General features: G+C 39.9%; 1 protein-coding gene across 1 annotated transcript; it reads left to right on the forward strand.

The window, feature by feature from the left end:
* The first annotated feature begins 554 nt into the window (after window positions 1-554).
* tiparp (TCDD-inducible poly(ADP-ribose) polymerase) lies at window positions 555-23,743 on the forward strand. Its single transcript, XM_065282989.2, has 6 exons — window positions 555-715; window positions 1,410-2,314; window positions 16,695-16,881; window positions 17,449-17,636; window positions 20,446-20,721; window positions 22,675-23,743. The coding sequence occupies exons 2-6, from the start codon at window positions 1,437-1,439 to the stop codon at window positions 23,120-23,122; spliced, it is 1,977 nt and encodes a 658-aa protein (XP_065139061.1). The 5' UTR covers window positions 555-715; window positions 1,410-1,436; the 3' UTR covers window positions 23,123-23,743.
* Window positions 23,744-25,689: the final 1,946 nt, after the last annotated feature.

Raw genomic sequence — 25,689 nt, forward strand, 5'->3', positions numbered from 1 at the left:
TTTCTACCCAACAGATGGGTTAAAAAATCAACCCAACTGGTTGGGTTGATTGTACAACCCAACTTGTTGGGTTAAAATAACCCAGTGTTGGGTTGGTCCATATTTAACCCAACGTTGGGTTGCAAAACAACCCAAGTTGGGTTAATTTTAACCCAACGGTTTTTAGAGTGTATATATATATATATTTAAATAAACAAACACTTATTTTTTTAAAGGGTTTTTTTTAGCTCATGGTTGTTTTATCTTATGTTTAAGAGACATGTTTGTGAGGTTCTTAAGGCCCCCTAGTGGGCCCCTGGTTGTGAAACACTGCACTAAGGTAACTTTGAAAGTCTTTTGCATGTTAAAAACACGAACCAGCCCGTGTCCTATAATTACAACACCTGATGAATTCTGGCGTAAGCAAACTAGTGGGGTGAGTCAAAACACATGCACGCATCGCACAACTTCCTGCTTTTTTCCTCCGGTCTCCTGGCAGTAGCTCCGCCCCCTCAGCGCTGAGACGCGCAGTGATTGGACGAGCGAGTCTTATCGCGCTTGTGTTCCGCAACAGCTGCGAGCCGCTCAGAAGCTACTGGAGACGGACGGGAACGCATCGCGCTGTGAATGAGCGCTTTGTTAACGCACTGCCCTGTCCTGTATGAGAGAGGAGCACGGGATCACCGGGACAGGATACGGGCTTGCACTGGACCATCAAAGTCGGGACGTTTTACAGGTATATTCGGAATAGCTCCGAAATTATGGAACGTTAACCTCAATCTCCGGAAAAAGATCAGCGGTGTTGTTGCATTTCGCATGGGAAAATGCTGAAATCGGAGAATATTTTAACGTTTTATGTTTGTGTGGTTGTGTGTTTGTGTGTGTTTCGGCGAAAGATAAGCTTACTTGTGTATTTGTGGAAGAATGGGGGTTAGGCGCCGCAGTGGGCAGGCGCGCTCTCGCCGGGATCGCTTTAACACAGCTAGTACGTGCATACTGGAACGAGCAGCTATTGGCAACTGGCACGTACGCTCCCAACTCCGTGTATCTAGATCAAGGCATCAAAACACTCCCGAGAGATCGTTTGGCTTGCGTTATAGATGTAATTGCAAAGGGGGCATTTAAACTATGCTGTACGCGAGGATACTACTAGATTACATGTTGGTTTAGAATAATGGATTTATGTAAATCACTATGCTCCTTTCCCGTTGGTGATTTGGGGGGAGAGGGGGTCTTGAAAGAAACTTTCTGTTTCTGTATGCCACCTCCCTCCCTCCTCTCTTTTCTCGAGAAAGGAAAGGTTTCAGCTTACACCTATAGCTAAACGTATTGATTGGTCACCTAACAATAAGTAAGCTGAGCAAAACACCAAACATATTGATGACAGATTGATGTGTCGTTTTACGCATGTCTCTTTGTTTTTGGAATAGGTGTCGGTGGAGTAAAGGTTCTGAGCCATGCAGGAGACTGTGGACACCACCGATCCCGCGTTAGCTCTGCCCGTGGGAAGCGGAGACTTCACGGAGCACCAGATGGGACTCTCCGACAAGATCCCATTAAGGAAACCCTACTTTAAAAAGAAGCACGCGCAAAGAAAACTGGACGCGAAATGCTTGCGCGCTTTAGAGGACCCTGTTTTAAGTACATTATTAAACACGGACGCGCTCATGTCAGTGGACGGCGTGTTTGTTCCGCGAAACCCCTCGAGACCACAGCGGAATATATGCACGGCAGCCGTTGAGAAGCAATCTAGGATCGGTCAGGTGTGCTTGAAAGAGGAGGAGGATGAGGGCGCCGTGTCCGGGCTCATGGCTGTGGACACGGACGCTGATGTGACCGCGAGCGAGCTCCCTGGGGAGCAGAAGGTGACGGATATTCAGCGCGTTACAATAGACGCTAATGAGGGACGCTTCCAGCCCCAGGAGCGCGACGTGGCGGCGCCCTCCTCCGACGTTTCGGGGTCGAAGTTAAATGACATCTACACCGCGGAGACCTTGCAGGGTGCAAATTGCCTCGCCATCAAAGAGGGCTCGCTGAAAGGCGAGATCTTTCAGGATAAAAGCGAGGAGGCCTCTTTGGATCTAGTGTTTGAACTTCTGACCCAGCTCCAGTATCACACGCATCAAGGGGACGGTATATCGATTTGCGTGGATTTTCTCCAGGGCGTCTGCGTCTATGGTAGCGACTGCGCGCATCATCACACCGTTTTACCTTACCACTGGCAGATCCGCAGAGCAGACACGCAAGTCTGGCAGAGCATAGCAGATGATTCCCAAGAACAACTGGAAAGGCTTTATTGCAATCCTGACAACCAACATGTCAGACTTAAGTTTCTGTAAGTATTTCTGGGTTTCCCTTCCTTACTATAAACAATGATACAATAATGGGTTATGATCATTTATAAAAAGAAAAGGAAACAAAGTTTGGTTTTGTTATGCTCCTGTAGCTCAATTGCAATAGTATTGCATTAGGTTATAGGTTCGATTCCCTGGGGAACGAACCCATGACCTTTGCGTTGTGCTCTACCAACTGAGTTACAGGAACCGATAAAACTATAATTTACTGGTATTGTAAGGCCAATCTTCCAAATGCGTAAATGTAGGCCTAAATGTTTATATCAGTTGAGATCTCTCAGGCTGCTATAATCACTAGGGATGCATTGATAGTGAAGTTCAGTACGTGACAGGAAGTTTTGTGTGTACTTGCGTGTTTGTGGATGAGGTATATATGTGACTAGAGATTGCTTCTCTCACATAAGCCTTCCGTTGGCCAGGCTGACATGTGGAAGCGTACTGACAGCTGTAAACCCTGAACTTGCGTGACCCGTCACTTTGGTCTACGCACACACATACGCACGCGCGCTCCCACTCACTGCGGCTTGCGCGCAGGCGGTCACACGCACTTCTTGCAGAGACAGAGAAGGGCTCACACGCAGACTTGCTCAGAGACACGCAAATGAACTAGCTGCAGAGACACACGCACGATTATACACACGCACCCACCCACACTCACGCGCAAACGAGAACTATTCATGCACGTACCGGGCCAGCTCATGCAAATTCAAGAATACATTTTCTATTTGATTTATGCACACGCAGACGCTTTTATCCAAAGGTGCATTTAAGATATACATTATTATCAGTATGTGCATTAGCTGGGACTTGAATGCCCTTTGTGCTATTAACGCAATGCTATGCCAGTTGATATACAGGAACAGGAAGATTTATCCACTACCAACTGCACTTTCTATTACCACATTTTTACGTGTCAGAGGAAATTGTGGAAGTTTCGACCCAGGAGGATTTTTGCCTAAACAAAAAGGGCCCTTTTGTTTGCCAGACTCCCATTTAGGTCCATAGCGCGATGTGTATGCAAAAGTCCTTTCCAAAAGGAAGTGAACTTGGTCATGACAAAGCAAAAATGACCTAGTGATTTTAATGCTCACCATGACACAGATCATGACTACTTCCTCAGACAAATACTATTGTTGATTTGTCATTTAAATTTTCCCATATGACAGCTGCCTATTTATTGCAGTGTTTCTCAACCAGTGGTCCGGGGCCCAATAGACTTCCAAAGGAGTCTCAAGATTACTTGTAATTATTTAGAATAAAACAAAACATGCATTCAAATAAAAGTTAAAGTTATTTTTAACACATATTTCTAGTTATACCAGGTTGTAGAATATTTTATTCGGTAGAAATTGTGATGGGGCTCTTAAATATTGTTGTCGACAATGGGGGGCCTAGAAGTAAAATGGATAGGGTCCACTTAGAGGATCTTTCAGTTTTAAAGATCGAATGGCCACATGCATTACACTGCAGGGCAGGCTGGTTTAGCATGTGTGCTAAAGGCTGCTCTAAAGAAACTGGCTCACAAAAACCTGTTTTATGTTAATAGCTTAAGCCAACCATTTACCCCCTGCTGATTGGGATTTCGGACCCACAGAGAGCCTGTAAAACCACACCCATATCTGCTGAACCCCCAGCTCTGTCTGTAGATGACTGTATACAAATGATGCCCGTACATAATGTTTTAGGACAGACGTGTATACCTGTATGACAGATGGCCGAGGCTTAAGCCACCTGTAAACATGCATGAATGTAACCAAGGTTTTTTTTAATGAAACACAGCACAAAAAGAGGTCTGTTAGGTAAAAAAATTGAAACAATGGAGCTTACACTGTTGAAAATGAAGACAAATGCATTGGTACACTCTTTATAGTCAGGCTTAGTGAAACGTGACTGACTGCACCTGTGGTTGCTTTGCTATAACACCTGTGTGATTTTGAGGAAAACTGACTAATGCATGGTGTATACATACACTGGAATGACATGAAAACTCACTAGTTGGGAGTAGTTGAAATAATAGCTAAGAAAAGTGCCTTTAATTCTAAGAAAACACCAACCATCGCTTGTTTGAAGATGCCACTTGGTTTGATATTTGTGACCATGTCTGTAAAATACAGGCATTACAGTTTCATTTCAGTCATTGGTTTTACTTTATTTCAACCCTTGACTAGCCTAGAAATCTAGACGCACCCTAGCGGCCGCAAAATATATTTGCTGCCAGGGTTTAGTCTAGGCACTCACAATACACTTAACAGCTCCAAAAACCAAAATTTGGTCAGGCCAATTACATCGTGTGTAGCGTCTGTGGGGCGGGCTTAACATGATGACGACAGAGCTGCAACGGTTCCTACTTGAAAACAGAGAATGGCTGCTGCTGCTGGCGAACAGCTATCTTTTGAAGCGGCTTTGGCCGCGACTCTGGAGGACTTAGACTTATGTTTTTCTTTGAGAGAAGGGCAAATAAACCCTACTGAAGTCCTTTTTAAGCAAGAAAGATGTGTTTGGAGTTTTGCCGACTGGTTACGGTAACTACGTCACCTTCTTCGTTGCTCTGATCCATCATAGCGCTATCCTATTGCGTGCAGAGGCATTTTGAGGGACAACCTTATATCCCGCCCCTTGCATTGAGCCGTTTGTGTGAAGAGTTGCCAGACCTTACATCTTGATGTAGGTCTGGCTAACCAGGCTAACCCTTGACCTTAGTCAATATAAAAGATAACAAGGTTATATTTCACAGAATGTTCTTTACGTTATGTACTGTAAGATGATTTTGGGTAAAACAGTAAATCTCAACTAAATGACTTTAGCTGGGTCTGCTGTTTGCTTGAATGCTGTGGCAACATGTGATGACTGGTCAGGCTTTTACTGTGGTTTTCAGTAATCTATGAAGCAGAATCTTTATTCATCATTGTAGATGTTCATAACAAATGTGTAAGCAGGTGCTAGTAAATTTGGGATTGTTGTGCCATTGTGCCACAATGTATGAGAATTGTGACTCTTGATATTGAAGGCTTGGTCTCTATGGAAGCAGCTGAGGGTGAGATGATTGTGTTTGTCACACAATCTTACTGCACCAAGGGCACGGTGACATGAAACCAAGGTGTTTGCATGTGTGTGAGAATGGAGATAACATCTCGTGCAGTGAAGTTATTCTCATGGGTGAGGTCTCATTGACTTCTCATTCTTTAGCGTCATATTAACTCATGCGGTTCCCTTCCTTATTTAGTCTCTGTTACACTTAAACCAAAAACAAGAAATTGTGTGTTTCCTAAACACGTACGTTGGAATATCAAAGTTAGAGTATGGTGTGTATATATGGTGTACAACCATAGTATATATATATACCGAGTACAAACTGATACAATCTCAGCATATTTTCTTATTTTATTCATTGTTCTGTTTATTCGTTCCCACCCCCTCTCTGTATGTCTCAAATGTGTTCTCTAACATAAACAAAAGCTGCAAAAATTTGCAGCTGAAGTATGTTTATGTGTTCTTCTCTTGCTGAGAGAGACAAAGAGCAAAAGCCAAATAGAGGCTGGATTGTCTGAACAAACAGTTCGTTCTTGGTCCCGCATGGTGCAACCGTAGTGCACGTCCTGTTAGTTTGTGGCCTCCAGAACATCCTGAGACTTTTTGGAGACTTCTTGTTCAGAGAGCAGGAGGGAAACAAGAGCATTTACTGTCCTCAGCTCCTCTGAGCATGTCTGCCACGAACGAAAACCAAAAAATGGGAAGTCAAGAGCATTGATTGAGGTTGATTTATTCCCTTGAAGAGGAAGAATGGAAAGCCCTTTGTACTTCATATTGAACTGCCAGAGACTTTATTGCTGTCATTGTCATCAGATGATTTTATTACAGCTGAATTTTCTTATAAGTATTGTGTTACTGCTGAATGTTACTTCTCACTCATTAAGGTAGTGTTGTAAAAGACAAAGATCTTTAGTTGAAGTGGGGGAAATTTCGATATTTCAATGATTTGCAGTATTTTACCTTACCTTACAAGTTAAACTTTTTACATACATTTTTTTTATGTGAAAATGAGTTTGACCACCATTTAGAGTTAGTCTGTGCATCTTAAGTTCAATGTATACTTCTATGTCGTTTATACGGCATAGCCTACGCATAGACACAAACCTACTACGTACGCGCACCTCTCCAAAAATGTAACAACGTGTCTATTTTATGCGGACCGCAAGGGGTGTGATTGGTCTGCTAAAACCCCTTCCTCTGGTCAAAAAACCGTTGTCGCATGCTCTCATACGTATTGCTCCTTCATGGACCAAGTTGAGGAGCGCTTTTTACAACTCAAGCTGCAACTAGGGATGCTTAACGGTTAAACGCGATTCATCTTTAGCAGAATAAAAGTTTTTGTTTACATGATATATGTGTGTGAACTGTATATAATAAATTTGTATAAATAAATGCAGACACATGCATGTATATTTAAGAAATGTTTGCATGTGTATATACATTTGTATATTTATGTATAATTTTTATTATATATAAATATAAATACCTAAAATATAAATATATGTTTTCCTTAAAATTATGAATGTATGTGTGCATATTTATATATACATAATTATTATACACAGTTCACACACATGTATGATGTAAACAAAAACTTTTATTTATTCGCGATTAATCGTTCAGCATCCCTAGCTGCAACACAAGTCTATTTACCGCCATCACAGGAAAAGTAGTTCCTACGCAGAACTATAAATTACACTTAAAGCATATAAGGGTCGAGGTAGACATCCAGAAACTAGGAGGGTTGTAAAGTCTATACAAATTTGGCACTGTGGATTTTTGCCATGGCCCTGTAGATATTTCGGATAAAGATCATTGATGGAGAACAGTCATTTGCTAAATAGTTATTCTTGGCTGAGAGTCTGGTGATGTCAGTGGTGCATCATGAGTGCTTACTCATAAGCCAAGTAACTTACAGGATGTCCAAAAGTCACCTGGTTTTACCATTAACCATTACTGTCATTCATCAGCATTATAGTCAGAGTCTTTGTCTATTTTTAGTAGCCTATGTGTAATAAATAATACATAACTTAAACATTAGTTAGATGTTATCGATACTAGTACAGCTGTCATTGTGTTTGGTGTGTGTTTAAGTATCTGTTTGCTGAGTTAATTTACCACCCGCAGAGGTGAGGTCTTATCTCAGAGTTAGTAGTGTGTGATCAGGTGCATGCATTCATATGTGAGTGTGTGTGTGTGTGTTTAATTCTTCTCAGACTGTGACGCTCGCGCTGGGTGTGAATAATGCTGGCATGCGGGTAGCTCACGCTGAGCACGTAGAAGTCAGTTGTTGTATTCGTTTGTCATTAAGTAGGTAAGACGATCATACAGACGTTTGGAATGAGGGACAGCAGAGCATACAAATATAAAATATCTCTTTACCGCCTCTATTTTCTTTTGGATTTAGAACTGTCTGTTCCTAATGGAGCGTTTGAGACCACAGATATGCCAGAGGTGTTATTTTACTGCTGTCTGGAGCATGTGTGTGTCTCTCAGATGTCTTTCATGAACTGGAAAACAACACTATTTTTGTCCTGTTATCTTGTAAAAAATATCAAAGCTTCCTTAAGAAAAAATCATGAGACATTAAGACGACTTTTCAGAGTGAAGTTTATTTTCTTGTCGCTCTTCTCTTATTGATAAGTTAATTGTTGTTTGTTAGGTGAAATATAAATCTAGACTAACTTAGTGAAGTTTATGAACTGGAAAACAATTTGCCAATATAGTGTTAAAAGGATATTTATATGGATGATTATGTATTTACTGAAAACAATACAAAAATGCAGCTTATGTTTTGCAGTGTGTGAAACAAGCCAGTCCCAATGGAAGCTTTAGGTTTGGGCACGCTCAGTGACGCACAAGCTTTTAAACAGCTGCTAATCCCTCTCACTTCGTGTGTGTGATCTCTCTCTCTCTCTCTCTCTCTCTCTCTCTCCTTTGTTGTTTCTTTCCCTTTTACATTGATTCCACTATTGCACATACTTGTACATATATTCAACATATTTGAAAATACTACTGATTGTTAATTTACAAATTTTAAACTTATATGGTATACTGCATATATATCTGTATGGATAGATATATTGGATGGGAAATATTTGACAGATTTTGATTTGATCTTAAGCGTGCTGTGCGTGTGTGCATTTAAAGCTGATGAAATCTGCATAATACTGATTGATCTTTCAGAAAAGCAGAACTGTATAGCCTTTCGGTCTGCCAGCTGGGCTCAAGTTCCCATGATTTTGCAGATAGTCTAGATAGCGGCTCATTTCAGTAACAAAGAAGAGTTGAAACCATTTGATCAAGTTGAACCGGTGTTAATGAGACTGCCAGTCAATAATGACTGACTGGCCTTGTACACATTGCATCTTTAGATGAAGATTTAGATCATGTTGTAGATTTTGATACCTTCCCTCAAACATTGTTGCTCCCACCAGCACATGGTGGTTACTGGTTAACTAAGAAAATACCACACATTAATACGTTTGTGGTCAGTAATATTTCTATTGCCAATAATAATTAATACCACACATTACACTATGTGAAAGCAAGCTTGTTGTCATTTTCTTTTACGCGTAGGGTCTGTGTGTTGTGCGTTTTACGCAATTTTCATAATCAGAAGAGTGCATGCGTACATTGCACGCATAGGTTATGTGCCTACCAGAGAATGTAGTATTTAGCCAAGGAGATGCATAGTACACAGTCTTTGTACACGACGTACCAGTCAAACAAACTATACTTTGAAAGGATGTGCGTTCGAGCATGCAAATACGTTCATGTAAAAAAAAAACTATACTCCAGGCTTAAAGGATAGTTCACCCAAAAATGAAAATAATGCCATTAATGACTCACCCTCATGTCGTTCCAAACTCGTAAGACGTCCGTTCATCTTCAAAACACAGTTAAAGATGTTTTATATTTAGTCCGAAACCTTGTACTTTCATTGAAAATCTATGTACGGTATACTGTCCATGTCCAGAAAGGTAATAAAAACATCATCAAAGTAGTCCATGTGACATCAGTGGGTCAGTTAGAACGTGTTGAAGCATTGAAAATACATTTTGGTTCAAATAATACAAATTACGACTTTATTCAGCATTGTCTTCTCTTCTGTTGTGAAGTGCATGCACAACGCTAAAGTCACATGACCGCAGTGACGCAGATGATGTACAACGCGGCTGACGTGTTATCTGGTGCGCCCCAGCTGTTTTTTTTTGTGCGCACATGCTTCGTTTACAGTCTGAGGGAGACGCACCCTCTAAGTAAAAAAAAAAAACTTTGCAAACATGTCTCAGGATAACACGTCATCCGCGTCACTGCAGTCACGTGACTTTAGTCTTTGGCATGTGCTTCACAACAGACGCGGAAGACAAGCCAATGCTGAATAAAGTCGTCATTTTTTTAATTTTTGGACCAAAATGTATTTTCGATGCTTCAACACATTCTAACTGACCCACTGATGTCACATGGACAACTTTGATGATGTTTTTATTACCTTTCTGGACATGGACAGTATACCGTACGTAGATTTTCAATGAAGGGTCAACAAGCTCTCGGACTAAATATAAAACATCTTAAACTGTGTTTCGAAGATGAACGACATGAGGGTGAGTCATTAATGACATTATTTTTGCTTTTGGGTGAACTATCTCTTTAAGTGTACACTGCTGAGGAAGACACTTTATCTTCTGTCAGCATTATCTTTCAGGTGGAGTGTAGCAGTAAGTAGCACACGCTCTGTACTTGTCCAAATGTTTATATTCAGCAATATCTGAATAATATCCAGTTTTACATTTTCTAATATAAATTTGCCTGTTTCGTTACATTTATACATTTGGCAGAAGCTTTTATCCTTTGCGACTTGTGTGTTACCTAGGAATTGAACCCATGACTTTTGTCCTGCTAATGCAATACTCCACTATTTGAGCTACAGAAACAGTAGTTAGTCACAGAAGCTGCCTCAATCGTTTTACCCCTTACCGAGTCGGGTCAAAGGAGTTTATGTGTGTACATTAGCTGATCTCAGCACCTGACACCACTGAATCATCAAGCGGTTACAGGTCACGGTCACCGTGACGATGAACGCAGCCTCGTGATTGGGTCAGGGGGACATAAAAGAAACAGTAGGGCTAACAGGAAGAGCAAAACAGGTTATTCACCCATGACTCCACCTCATAGGTAGAGAGGAAGATAAAGAGAGATAAAACTGGCTTATCAACCGCTCTTCTCTCTCTCTCTCTGTCTCCCTCAATGCACATTAATGGCTTTAATTACAGCCTCTCTATCTTTCGCCCTGCTTATTGTCTCTTTTTCTCTCTCTTTCTATTGATCTTTCTGTCCTCTCTCGCACATTATCTCTACAGCGGCTTTGCATTTCACAGTAGTTTTCGCTTCCAGAAATGTGCGCGTGCATGTGTGGACTAGAAAATCTGGAGGCTTGATAAGTACGCCGTGCCGATGAGCCCAGTGAATAAGTCTTTGCACTTAATTTAACGTCTGGAATGTTATTTTTATACCCTGGAGGATGACAGGATTCAAGCTGTCTCGGGGTTTATGGTGTAGGATGAGTGAGCATTGTCTGCGAGGCAGGGTAAGGGGCCGCCGGGTCTTCTATTGTTATCAACAAGCTATTACTCGGCCCGTCAGGCGCCTTCTCGGATAACGGTCGCTATGGTTACCTTGCGCACAGGTGGCCCGACTTTAGTTCAGCGTGCCAGGCCTGAAAAAGAAGCGAGTACTTGAAAATGAAAAGTGTGTGTGGGTGAGCCGCTGTGAAATCCAGTCTGTCAGGAAACCTGTGTGTGCGAAAACACCAAGCGCGAGGTATCGCATACCTCACATGAGTGTGTGTGTTGATGCACACCCAAAAGAGAAAAGGTAACACAATCTCAGTGTCACACAAACGTGCATGTGTTTGTGTTAAAGCGAACCGTGTTGTGAAATTGAAGCCGTTTTGCTTCTCACTGCTGGATAATCGGCGTCTGAGAAATGACGTCATAAACGGCTTTGCTGGTTTTGTCACTTTAAATAGAATGGAGAGAGAAAGAGTTCTGATATGTTGTGTAATCCTCTCAGCTCTCTTATTTCATGTTGTCTTAGCTCTTTACTTCACTGTGCAGTCACTTCTATAACCACCCATTCCTCCCTAATCCCAGAATGCCCTGTTCTTTCCTTATTGTACCGGATTACGAGCAGAGAGTTCTGGACAAAGAACGAGCGTTGCGGAAAGCAAGAACACAAAGACACTTTATAAAGAGCCTCAAAATTTTCCCAAACCATTTATTGTTTTTTGTTTCTTTCTCTGGCTGTCTTTGTTATTTTGTTCCTTGGCACTAGAAGTGATTGTTCCTGTAAATAGCTAGTGATGGGTTACCACAATATAAAATGTCTGGGTTAATTTTGATCATTAATAGGTAAATATTGGACAGAACACACAGCTGGGTTAAAATTGACCCAATGCTGGGTTGTTTTAACCCAACTACTGGTTTATTAAACCCCATTAAACCCAACCTAGTGTAATTTTTAACCCAGCATGTGTTCTGTCCAATATTTACCCATTATGGGTCAAAAATAACCCAGCCATTTTTAAGTGCATGGTCAGCTTGTCGTCCAACAACTGACTGGTTGATCATCAAGTTTGCTGAGTTAAACTATAGTCCAACATTTTAAAATAATTTTGTTCCATTACTTTATCCTCCATTTTTTATGGAGACTCACATTTCACTCTGTTATACCATGGCGCTTTGTTATGATTGGTTGAGAAATATTATGCATTTATATGCATTTATTATTTTTCAATAAACACACACCTGACCTGTCAAATGTCTCCAAAAAAACCCAGAGCGATGTCTTAGCAATGTCTGTGTTAAGCATATAAGTTGAATAATTAACTCCGGTCCTTTGAATTGTTTAAAATTAATGCACACCTGCTTCACATCATGCCGCATTACTACCTTGGGTGTGCAATTTTTTTAGAATAATTTAATTTAACGGCCCGTCAGCAATATTATTTTTACTTAGCACTCAAAATAAACAGTTCAGATCAGGATCAGGTGAGCCTGAAACCATTGTATTTACACATGGCTTCTTGTTCAAGACAGGTTTTTAGGCACTCAGGCAATTTTGAAATGATTCTGCATCATATGAAAAAGGGCAGATGGTGCAAAAGAGTGACATCCAGTGAACCTTTCAGTTGCTGAGCCCTGAAGAAATTTAGACTCTGCTGCTGTATTGGGTGCAGATGATTTGGCATTACTCAGCAAGTCATCAAGAATCAGAAGTGAAACTAGCAACAGAACGATTCCCGCTGAAGAATATTTGGGTTGTGAAACCAATGACTGGCAGCATTTCAGTAAAGAAACATGAAAGCCCTGCCCCATCTTGAGTTTCGCATCATTGAATATCTAAAAGTTTGTTTTGCTAGCGAGATCATTTTTGTTTCTGGGATGTGGCAGAGAGAGAATGATACGTATGGGTTGTACATTAGTTCCAGCTCTTGTGGAAAATTGGCAGATTTCTTTTTAAATATCCTGAAACAGTTTAAATAAACCTTTTCAATCAGCTTAGCACTTTCATCTTAAAAAACGACTATATTTAGCGCTTCCCATATAAAGAGAAATCACAAATGAGATCTCTTTAATGTCTTATACTAGACACCAATGAGATTCTATTGTCTGGTTCTTAGATTATTTTTCTTAGAAAAGCCTGCAAAAACTTTTTCCTGTATAAAATATGAGCTTTTGAGCTACGAAAGCTATATACTCCCATTAACTTTCCAGAAAGGTTCAGGCTTCAAAGATGCATGTGTTTATCCTTGTCAAAGTTATTTGCGCTTTCTAGTTTTCCACAGCTCCCAGTTGATCTTCCCCATGCTTGCTTGCAGTCCTGTGATAATAAAACTTTTCCAGGCACAACATTACACAAATTAGACACATTTTGTTCTCCTGTGACTGGGTGTGTATACATTTTGGATTTGGATTGGATTTAGTCTCCTCTCTAGCATTCAAAAGAACGTCAATGCCTCAAAGTTACGTTTGTCTATTAGATTGGTATTATCTTTCCTTGGCCTGATGGTTTGATTAAATTGGCGTAATGGTGAGAAACCTTTTTTATTCTCTTGATACTTTTGAAAATATTTTTTTAATCAAGTGAATCCAAAGTTCTAAGATTTTTAGAGGAAATGAATTTTAAACATCTTTTCTAGTCTTACTTTATTTAATTACACTTTATTCTCGCCATGAATATAGCTGGTATGGCGTTTAAAGGAAAAGAAAGAAATTGTTGTAATGCGTCCTGGTGTCTTGCGTAGAGGTATGGTCTCTGTTGGGTTATGATGGCTGAACCCAAAGCTGCTTCTCCTAGAGCAGAATGTGTGTTTTTGTGCCCAGGACTGTTTGTAAAATACAGGGTGTCCCGGACATGCTGATTTTGAGTGGATCTGGACGTGTATGAGTGTAAGCCTGTAGCGTTCCAGTTGAGAGGACACTGTGTATGAAAGAGAGAATTGAAGGGGTTCAGATAGATGGTAAAAGTTTTTGGATGGATTTCTGGAAGGTTCTTAACCTGTTAACACACTGGGGTTTATCTTGGCAACGGCTGCTGGGAAGCCATCAGACGTCATCATCATATGTGTGTGTGAGAGACTCATGAAGTCCACTTTGGCTGTGTGTCAATGTTGGCTGGTTCATACTGTACGCGTGTTTTGGTCTGACTCAATTCAGTAGGTCAGTTAAGCATTGATAAGCATCTTTCTCTTTTTCTTTTCTTTCTTGGTCTCTCTCTGTCTCTGTTTCTCACGTACGTGAAGTCTGGGCCTGGTTTTGTTTGTCATGCATTTTTTTAGATCAGATTTGGTGTCTCTTGGCAGGATTTCAAAGCCTGAAAGACACTGTGCGAGTGAGTGAGGGAACATGATTAACCCTCATTTGTTTATCTGCTCTTCACAGTCTCACTTCTGTGTCTCTCATGCCTGTTTTGGCAGCTCATGTGCAGTCTGTTCTCCCAGATACTCTGGTTTTATCTTTGCAATATGAGGAGTGTTTTATCATCAGTCTCCACAGGTTTCCCATCATCCCACCTGCTAAAAGGGTGATTTATGTGACAAAGAAATGTCTAGGATATATTTCACCATAAAAATGATTTTTTTTGTGAATCTCATGGCAATTCAAAACTATTTTATGCTAAATCATATGAATTTGTACTCATTGATTTATGAATTTGTTTTATTCAAACAGTTAAAGTCACCATGAAATGGAAGTAGCGATTTTCTTATTTTCCCCGTGGTGATGTATATCCGAGCGAAATCGGCTTTTGAAATTAAATAAGGCAGGGCTGGATTTAAATTCGTGCATCGAGATTGAATGATTGAATCGTATGACGTTGTGTCGTGTTGCTAATTGCTAATCACTGCGATCTTTTCCCAAGCCCCACCCACCTGCCATACCATATGACCAGAAGTAAAGAAAGATTGTTTTGAGGAGGGGAGGAGATTTGCGTTTTTCATTAAAGATTATGAGGGCACATGAATTTTTAAAAAATAAGGAAGCTCACAGATAATAACACAATATTCCAAAACAATGGTGGCGACTTTAAGCAGGATCTGCGGTCGCCCAGAGGTTTAGAGGTGGGGCTTCATTATTGATTTAAAGGTTTATTTTAATATTTTTACGTTTTTGTATGATTCAGAGGTTTAGGGGTGGGGCTTCATTATTGATTTAAAGGTTTATTTTAATATTTTTACGTTTTTGTATGATTCACATTATGCAAATTCTTATGAGTTTACCATATTGTAAAATAATGATGAATTCCCATGAGATCAGGCTGCATTTTAACGCAGATAAATGTTCCTATTAAACTTGCATATTTTCTGTATAATAAATAGTGTTTTTATACACAGTTTATTTAAATGAAAGTAAATAAATAAAAATTTAATATTATTTTTCCACCCTGCACTATTGAGTATCAGGATTAGATGGTGAGATTGAGGGGTAAAAGTAATAAATATATTACCACAGTGTAACTAATCATCATGGTTTCAAAATTTTCAAAGCTTTATTGCTTCATCTAAAATATCTATATTATTCATTCTGGTGTGAAATATGACTCGGTACCGACTTTTGACTTTCATATTTTAACATCCAAGCAAAGTCCATAAAAAGGAGTGAAATCCTGGAGGTTTGATAGAGCTCATTTTTTTTTAATTTATTGCAACATAGATTGTTTTGTTCAAACAGTACTTGTGTTTAGTCTACTATTGTCATGTTTTGAAGGGTGGTTAAAGTCTCATGCAGTTAATTGTATTTAGTGTGTATGTATCAGGGAGGTTGTTGAGATCCTCTCTCTGCTCTGAACTCTGTGTTTAGTCTACATCACGTCTGTTCGCTTGCAAGTGTTTCTCTTAGGCTTCAGTCCACCCATCCTGTCAGAGCTCTCCATCTATCTGCTGTCTTTCTGAGATTATCCATCCAAACTTGCTTGTATGATACAAAGTATTGCTTTTAAGTGTTCTTGACAGTTTGGGTTCAGTACACTTAGCAGTATCAGTTATCTTTTACCAGTTATCTGTGCTTCTCTTCTGTTTATTTTTGTCTTTCATTTGACCCATTCGGTTCCCTAATGGACATTAATAATAAGCCGTGTCTGTACAAACTGTTATGGATGGATAATTCAATGTCAATTATTTGAATTTAAAGGTCAGTAAAGGACTACTATTGTATTAGATGTTTCATTTCTGATATTATAAATTTAAAAGCCATGTCTATTTTAAAGCTTGCCTGATTATCTTTAGAGTTTAGGTCAATAAGTGGAACGCCCATTGTGTTTGCCATTACTTGCCCCACTCCTGCCCAGACGTTTCACCTTTGACCTGACTTCTCTTTGTATAAGAGAATGAGTGTGATCGATGAGACTGCTATTAGTGACCCGTCCACCCCCGGAGGGTGACCTAAAACAGCCATGGTCTGCACATACGGAGAAGTTAGGGGTCATTTTCTATACATCCCCTGTCTGCTGGACATTCTCACCCCTCATTGGGCTTTTCAAGATTCAGTGAACATTAACGCACTGTCAGGCAACAAAGAGCAACCTAGACCAACGCAGGGAGTTTTCCAATAAGCCGAAGGAATTTTGTGGAAATTAGGTTGGGTGGTTGTTTTAGTGGGCCTGGAAATTTGTTATTATTGTCTGGAATAACATATTCTGTTTAAATTACATTTACATTTACGCATTTGGCATTTGCTTTTATCCAAAGTGACTTACTGTGCTATACAATGGATGTTTTTGTTAGCGCACATGTTTAGATTTGACAATGTTTACATTTTGTTTTATGTACAGGGGTCGAGTGTTTACAACGGACTTCGGTGAAATGCAAGTTTTGGACCTGGAGTTTGACCTCATCAGGCGTCTATCCACGCCCTCCAGCTCTGAAGCCACACCCACAAATACAACCCCCACCCCCAATTGCCTGACTATGTGGAAGTACTACTGTAGAGATAACTTTGGCTGGAGGGAGTACTCGGAGGTGAGGCATGCCAATCCTTTCATTCGCTTTCTTCCTTTGTAATAAGCACTCGATCAAATAAAAAATCAGGATTTAATAAAAATTCAGGAGTGATACAGTTAGCTGCACTATACACAAGTCCATGTTACATTTAACCTCAAAACCAACATTGAAATCACTTATATTTTTCTATCAAATTCACATTACATTTGATTTACTTTACATTATTCTCAATGACAGTATTATTTTCTTGATACTGTAGGTTTTGTTTAGTCTTTTCTTTAAAAGCGTTCAGCTTAATGTTGGTGGCAGGTATTCGGTTTATGGAGTTAGACTGTATTTTTGTTTTTGTGTTCATTTTTGGTGTGAGCTAACAGTCGAAGACGTCCTGTTCTGCTCACAAACTCCTGAAATCAGAACATTACGTAAGCGTGCCTTTGAAAATCGAGCTCTTTATTTCCTCTGAAAATCTCTTCTGATGGATACATTCTGACCGGATGAATTGAGTGGGAATCGAAACACATTGAAGTGGGCTGTTTCTCTTCCGTGCTCTGACTAACTCATTTCCTTTCTTTATCCATCTCACAGCCAGTGGTTCGGTTGATTGAAGAGGCAAGTGGTCGCGGCCTAAAGGAGGTCCGTTTCATCACGCTGCAGAATCAGTACATCCTGAACATTCGTGAGGGCTTCCAGCAAAACGCCGTGTTCGGTTTTCGTCGGCAAATCAAAAAACGACCGCTCTTCAGATCCTCCATCATGCTCACACCTTACCTCCAGTGAGTATCTTTTAAAAAAAGCCCCTTATACATCCCCACATCTGACATACTGAAAGTTCTTCAGATGGATATTCAAGGTTCATTATGACCTGTGGTTGTACAGAATGTCCCAGATCTCTTGTTAGACACCCCAGCTTTCTCACTAAATATATATAGGAGCACAACATTACAAAAAATCCTCTGAACGTTCACCGAAACCTTGACGCCTTTGAATTTTAGAAAGACGAATTCAATGCGTACAAAGAACATATTGGACATATTGCAGTATTCCCATCAGTGAAGGGTTTAAAGAGATCTCTTTATAATTGCCCGGAGTACTGCTTGTGCCTCCAAAACACTTTTCTGAAACATAATATTCCTGCTCATCTTACTCTACGACGCCAGCTTGTAAACTAAAAGTCACAGGTCAGTCTATCATAAATCTCATAAATCTATCATATGGAGAGAATGCTCTGTTACATCTATCATCCATTGTCCGCTGGAATGTGACGTGTGCTTATTTACGGGGTAAAAAGTTAATCTAGAAAGCAGCAGATTAAAAAAAAAAGAAAATGGGTTCCAGACTTGTCAAACAGTGACCATTTGAAAATCAGATTTCTGGCTAGCTTAGGGTTTTTGTCCTGTCTTTCATGAACTGAATCAGTTTTGCCTGTGAAGTTTGAGAGATGTATGAACATTTTATGTCTACACGTCTCTAAAGCTGTGAGTACTTTTTTGTGCTGCGCAGTTTTGACTTTTCTGTCAATAAAAGTAAAATGATCTATTTTTTGCATTGTTTTTTAGCCTTTTAAACTTAATTCTTGATTTTACAGATTTGCTTTTTATTATAATGAGAGGCACCACCATTATGACCAATTTTTTTTTAAATAGTTAAAACTTAATATGTAAATAATGCTTACTGTATAAAGTAAAATAGTTTATAGCCAAAATTATATGTGTGTGTATATCTATATGTGTATATGTGTGCCTATGACTAATGTCACTGTTTATGTCAATGTTTAAATCCTTATCGAGCAGCAAGAATGTCTTCCATAAATTATAGCCAAAAATTATATGCATTCTTTTATTTATATATATATATATATATATATATATATATATATATATATATATATATATATATATATATATATATATATATATATATATATATATATATATATAAACTATAAAAGAGCACCTCTCAATGTTTAAATCCTTTTCGAGCAGCAAGAATGTCTTCCAAAAAAAGCAATCCGACAAGCAAAAGTGCGTACATAAATATATATATATATATATATATATATATATATATATATATATATATATATATATATATATATAAACTATAAAAGATAAAAGAGCACCTCTCAATGTTTAAATCCTTTTCGAGCAGCAAGAATGTCTTCCAAAAAAAGCAATCCGACAAGCAAAAGTGCGTACATCTGTTCAGAGCCTGACCTGACCATAAATATGGACTTTGCCATGGATTTTTGCGTACGCACACTTTACGATCAAATCTGTGCGTACGCTTGCTTTATAAATGAGGCCCCATATTCCTATCGTTTGGTTCATGTTGTCAGGTAGGCCACAGCAATGCTGGTCCAGCCATTTGAAAGTCTCCTGCAGCGTCAGGAACACATTGTCCTTAGCACGGGGTGGAACTCATTTGTACGATTGACAATTTGGCCGAACCGCTGCCCGCTCCAGCTGAGTAATGCTCAGCAAGCAACATAAATCTCCCTCCTACACATATACACACAAACAGTCTTAAACAAACAGACCCTTAACCGTTGGTTTCCCAAAAGTGTATGCTTATCTAGCCGTCATGCTATCTCTTTCACAGCTCGCTTTATTTATTAGCTTAGTGATTCTCAGAAATATATGATGAATAAACTGCTATAGTTCCAGTAATGAGAGAGAGAGAGAGAACAAGCAAATATAGCACATGAAAGTTGTAAGATGATTCAGTAGTAGTCATTAATGGATCATGTCTACCTAATAGAAATGAAATGAGTCCGGTCACCAGGATAGCTCATCCAAATATGAAAACTCTCTCATTATTTATTCACCCTCATGTCATCCCAAATGTATATGATATTAAAATGCAGTCATGTTATCTTCTTATACGGTGGTGATGCTCAAAAAGCACAAAGCTTTTGAATTCTTTTAAAACAAAGCAATATTTTTGTGAGAGAATATGATTCCTGTTTTAAGCTTTTTTACATCAACAACACCAAATCTAATTGGTTATCATTTGTCTCGTGACTAGTAGTAAGTATTCATGTTTTCGATAAGTGAGAATTTTAATATTTGGGTGAACTTTTTCTGTAACCCTGACCTCAAATCACTATGACCTTTAGGGCTATTATTATTATTATTTTAAACATGGAAAATAGTAATTATAAAAATAGTAATACCAAAAAATATCAAAAGACATTAAGATTCTAAAGTTCCATAAAAGCATTTCATGAAAGAAAATGGGAAACAAGTTTTATCGAAAACATTCTTTGTTCGTAAATTAGACTAAAACATACCAAAATGTTTTATGTGTTTGCCTTTTTGGACTGTATTTATCTCACATTGATCACTTATATTAAATCAAATCTTCTTTTTTACTATCGTCATTTTCCATTTTCAGTAAGGCAAAAAATATGAATTCATTTATAAAACATATGAATTTGTTTTTCTAAACATTTCACCTTCTTCAAACCATAAAATTAGTTTAAATTGTCACGAATGCTAACTGTTGATTTTTTTTATCTTTGTGAATGTCTACACATCATGGCTTAATATCCTAATAGCATCATGTTTTTTCCGTCTTCTCTAGGACTCTCGGTGGCCTTTCCTCAGCATTTCTCTCCTCCCTGGAAAGTTCTGGAAACCAGCCTCTGTCTCCTACATTAGGCGCTCCCTCAAGATTGTACCCAGAGACCTGGTTACCCGTAAACTCCAGTCAAGACTTTCTGCAGGTGCCCGTGTCCCGGGACGACCGCAGCTACCGGACCGTGTATAGCCTCTTCCACAAGACCGTTTCTGAGACCAAATTCCGCATCCTCAAGATCCTCCGCGTCCAAAACCCTTTCCTTTGGGAGAAGTACAAACGGTACGGTAGCAAATTCTCCATCTAAATGCTTTTGGTTGACTTGTTATGTGGAGCCAGAGCAATGTTTAGTAAACAGTGAGATCACAAAGTGGCTGAATCGGACAATAAAAAGGCTATCAAGGACAATCTGTTCTTCTAAACATCTGTAAAAGAATTTAATTTAGCCACACCCATACGTAAGATTCAAGGCTTTGATGTTGTTTGTTTGCACACTGTTAGGTGTCAACCACGCTAACGGTTCCTACTAAGTTTTTGTTGGTCGGAAACAGATGTGATTGTGGTGAATAGATGAGGTGATCTTGTAGCGTGTGAAATGTCGATCATGTAAAGAGGAAGTGCACAAAGGGGTGCTACTGTTTTTTTAATAAGCTATTGCCATAGAAACAAGGTTTCATACCATCAGTTATGAACCAAAGGACAAGAAAAGGGGTGAGTCAGGGGGAAAGAGTCGCTGCTGACTCACTGAGGTGTGTTTGTGTACTTGTGCGTGCGTGCCACATGCTGTTATCTCAAGCATGCCGAAGATTAGCTAATCCTTGCATATCTCTAAGTTCCTCATGTCTAATAATGCATTACTACAGCGATTGTGGTCTATGAGGGAAGTGTAGATATGTTTGGAAATGTATAAATGTTCGGAAAAATAATATAAGGTATTTGAGTTGTCTTTGTGGCCGAGCAGAGACGGACATCTGACATTCAGCTTTATTTCAGCATATTCTGTCTGATTAACATGTAAAACTAAAACCCAAAAGCATCTAAAAATACAAAGCAAAGTCATATATACAGGTGTATATTTTGTTTATTTCCTATGGGTCTCTAAGAAATCATTAACAAATTCAATGCAATAAAGCTGTCAAACTATAGCAAATCAAATTAATCTTTTTTGCACATTCATATTGTAGTAGTTTGATAAAAACTACTAATTTGCTTGCCAATGAGCTGGGTGTGGAGATCATGAATGATGATTTGTATGCATCTGAGGAAAGCTCAGTGGGAACGATGGGAGAAACTGAAAAAAAAACACAGACACTGATATTCATAGGGTCACTGCTTGCAGGTCCTGCGTGACAGCGCATTGGAAATAAAGCAATGGCCATGACGACCGGGTCTATAGAAGGGCTGTAGGGTCATTGGAGGTCAGGCAGTGTCACAATGGGTACTCTTACTGATCAGAGGCTTTCTCTCAGCCAAGATGACCTTACGTTCCCTTCCTGAAACACCAGAGGCACAGATTTGGGCTAATGGAGCCTTGTAGCTGACTGGGTTCACTCGGGTCCCTGGTGCTCATCTGTTCATTCACCCTTTTGGTACCCTTGCACTTCTCTGTTTCAACTCGACCAGATGACAAGCTAAGCACTCGGGAGTTCAGCTTGTTGTGTTGTTTTTGTTCGAAGACAGCTGGTGTGCTCTGATATTGTGAAGGGAAAGTAGTTTTAAGCCCTTAAAGGTAACTCTTGGCATCAAAATGTAAATTTGGGTGTTAGGCGAATTGCTTGTCTTCATCTCTCTTTAAAACTGCACTTGTTACAAATATGACCTATAGTTAAATCTCATGTTCCTTATATTGTGGTTTTGGAGGCTTAATGTGAGGAATTTTGCACATATTTGTAGCAGGCCATTGTGGTAGCAGCGTAAAGGGAACACACATACTGATAAACAATTTATGGATTGAAGTCGCTTTGGATAAAAGCATCTGGCAAATGCATAATTGTGATGTAATTCTCATTTAATTTGAATCGTTCATGTCGCATTTTCATTTTTACAGTTAGGTAAGCCACATATTATGCTGCGGTTGGGTTAGCCAATGTTATTCTATGCTAATTTTAGATCCTGATGTTCAAAGTCAAACACTATCTGTCTGTTCCCAGAACTCGACTTCTGTCTTTGTTTTTGTCTGCCCTTATTTGATAAACATGTTTCATTAAAGCATCTGTTTTTCTCTTCTCATTACAGGAAGAAGGAGTACATGTCACGGCGTATGTCGGAGATGGATCGCATGCTGAACGAGCGCCACCTGTTCCATGGCACGTCCCAGGATGTGGTGGAGGGCATCTGCAAGCACAACTTCGATCCACGTGTCTGCGGGAAGCACGCAACCATGTTTGGCCAGGGCAGCTACTTTGCACGCAAGGCCGTCTATTCCCATAACTTTTCCAAACGGTCGCCCCGTGGCGTGCACTACATGTTTCTTGCCAAAGTCTTGACGGGCAAGTTCACGGTGGGCAACCCTTCCATGCGCCGACCACCTCCGCTGAATCCAAGAGACCTTTCAAGTGACCTGTTCGACTCGTGCGTGGATAACTGGATGGACCCACAGATCTTTGTTATCTTTAATGATGATCAGAGTTATCCATATTTTATTATTCAATATGAAGAGGTGGGAAATACAGTAGCTATTTGAAGAGTGACGTACATGTGGATAGCTGCACTCTAAACCTGCGGGCACGGATAGAAACGAAAAGAGGAGGGTTGTGCTCCTGCACTGCGAATGGAACTCATGGACCGTATGGGATACGTTCGACAATGGAGAGCATAGGAGCAACAACCAGTTTCCCACCCTCGCTGGTGTGAGGGTTAATGTGTGACCATTTAGTGCCCGTCTTCGCATCCCCCTGTGAATACAAATGGGGATTGTATGTATGTGCGTGCATGTGCGTGCATGGTGTCCCTCTGTGCTGGACAGTTTAGTGTGTGAATCTTGTGTGCGAACGTGTGTATCTGACGTGGCTTCCATAGCTGACAGCGGGTTCAAATCCATGTTAGTTAAAGGCCTGTTAATGGCTTGCCACTCGGACTCGGGGCTGTTGTTACAGCTTCACATTGTTTTTTTTTTCCAAAAGACTCACCGTTTCTTTTATTGCTGCCATCCGCGTTCCATACTTAATTTGTGAAAGTTGTAAATATGATTTTTCTTGTTTATATTTGAACTGTGTGCCTTTTGTTCATAAATAAATTGTTTATTTATGTTAGTCAATGTAACAATGAGCAACTGAAAACAATAAAAAGAAAACATTAAACGTGAGCTTTATTTTTGCGTCATGTTCAGCGGAAGTTTCTTTTAAAGTTTAAGACATAACAGTTCATATAATTTAAGCTCCATACACGACTACCTTGTAAAGTCTTTTGGTAAGCTTTTCATGTGGAAGTCGAAGTGGTGTTTTGAGGAAGTCACGTAAAAGGGGCTCAACTGGTATGTTTGATGCTAACATTTAATAGCAGCGATTTACTTGTTATAGGGGGAACAGTTTGCCGTTATTGGCCAAATTATACTTGATTACAAGCTTTTTCTGTAAAGGAAAAAGTATGTGTCCCACCTGTCTTAACCAACACCATCACTCGCTCTCCAGGGGTTCTGGGTTCCTAAGGTTCATGTTTAATGAATCCCAGAGCAGCAGACAAAGCGTGAAGGCAGCAAGAGAACACACGCCCAACCCTAATATCAGCCAATTTAGGAAACAACTGCGGGCATTGCACAGGTTCCCAATTCTCAGTTGATGTACTCTTTAAAACCCTCCCCAATTCCCAATCCATGCTTCATTTCTCTTCCTGAATTCTGCACACCGCTCAACCTTCTGATGCAATATGTTACTCTCGAGATTAAATTCATTGTGCATATGCTCCTGGTTTTTCCTGGTAGACCAGCAAAGCTGTGATGTCATCCTGGTTAAGCTAGTGAAACAGCTTAGTGGGGCACACCAGCATCTGACACACAATAGATGCCGGTGACAAGCTATGCTGGTCCTTTCATATGGATTAGTTTTTGATATGCAAGTTTTGTATGCTGTCAGCTGTTTTAACAACCAACTCTGGAACCCATAGAAAAGCCAGGTGCTGTTTGTCTGCCTGACTGCCCATGTGGAATTATCACTGGCATACAGCCCTTATCGCTTTGTGTCCCGGGGCTGGAACAACTGAGGTGGGGGAAAGAAAAAGGACAGTCAGTGAAGGAAAAGCAAATAGGGTTTCCCCTAAAGGAATATCACTGATTACAACCTGCTGGGATGTGACCCTGCAAACAGGAACTTGTGAAATTAGGTCTTCTACTCTTCCTAACTTCCTCCTATGCTTGTTCTCTTTTTAGATACTTGACACCTACCGTGCACCTCTCTCCCCCAACCTATCTGCTGTCCTATCTCGTCCTCCTAAAGCACTCGAGTTCCTGGTCAAAGCTTTGAAGAACTTCACTTGATGATGTGACACGCATGCCTTAAAAACATTTATCCAGCCGCCTGTTTGTTAAATGACTTCTAAATCTCTCGCATTGGAGAGACGCGTGTTTGTGTAAGGTGTGTCTTGAAGAGACAAGCAAAGAATGTGTGTGATTTAAGATATTTGAGTTCTTGTGTTGATTTTAAATATTTGACTTCTTGTTTGCTTCAGGGAGGGTTAAGCCAGGAACGAGCACACAGAGAGCTCGGTAATGTTGAATCCCCGTACTTCCTGCTTAACCCAGTTCCATATTGCTCCAATGACGCCCAGCTGCAACCAATGAACATTCCAGCTCACTTTTTCCATCATTTCAAATTTCTGCCATAAGCCCTTAAGAGCAACAGGGGCGAACCAAATATGGGAAGGGAGATTGGGTGAACTTAGAGTGACCTTAAAAGCAGTCTGCTCCGCTTGACCTCTGCTTTCTGTCCTGAAGATAGCTTTAAGGTCCAGTTCTCCACGCATGGTCAAATTCCTGGATTTTATGCCCTGCACACTTCCGATTCATCTTGCATTCCCTCCTTATCTAGTGTCCTTTACTCTATTTTATCTCATTTCTTCTTCCGAAGATGAGTATACTGGATTTTGGCCCTTCTTTCACCTATCTACCTATTACTGTGTCTTTCTTTAATTGGATTTCAGAAGAGGTCAGTCGGCGGGTAAGAATGGCTGGGAGGTTAGGAGCAGGGTTATCTAAGAAAGGACTCTTTTTGAGGGTGTAGACTGATGAATATATAGCTTTGCTTTATCCACAGGCCA

This window comes from Paramisgurnus dabryanus, chromosome 9 (assembly GCF_030506205.2).
Source record: "Paramisgurnus dabryanus chromosome 9, PD_genome_1.1, whole genome shotgun sequence".
NCBI lineage: Eukaryota > Metazoa > Chordata > Actinopteri > Cypriniformes > Cobitidae > Paramisgurnus > Paramisgurnus dabryanus.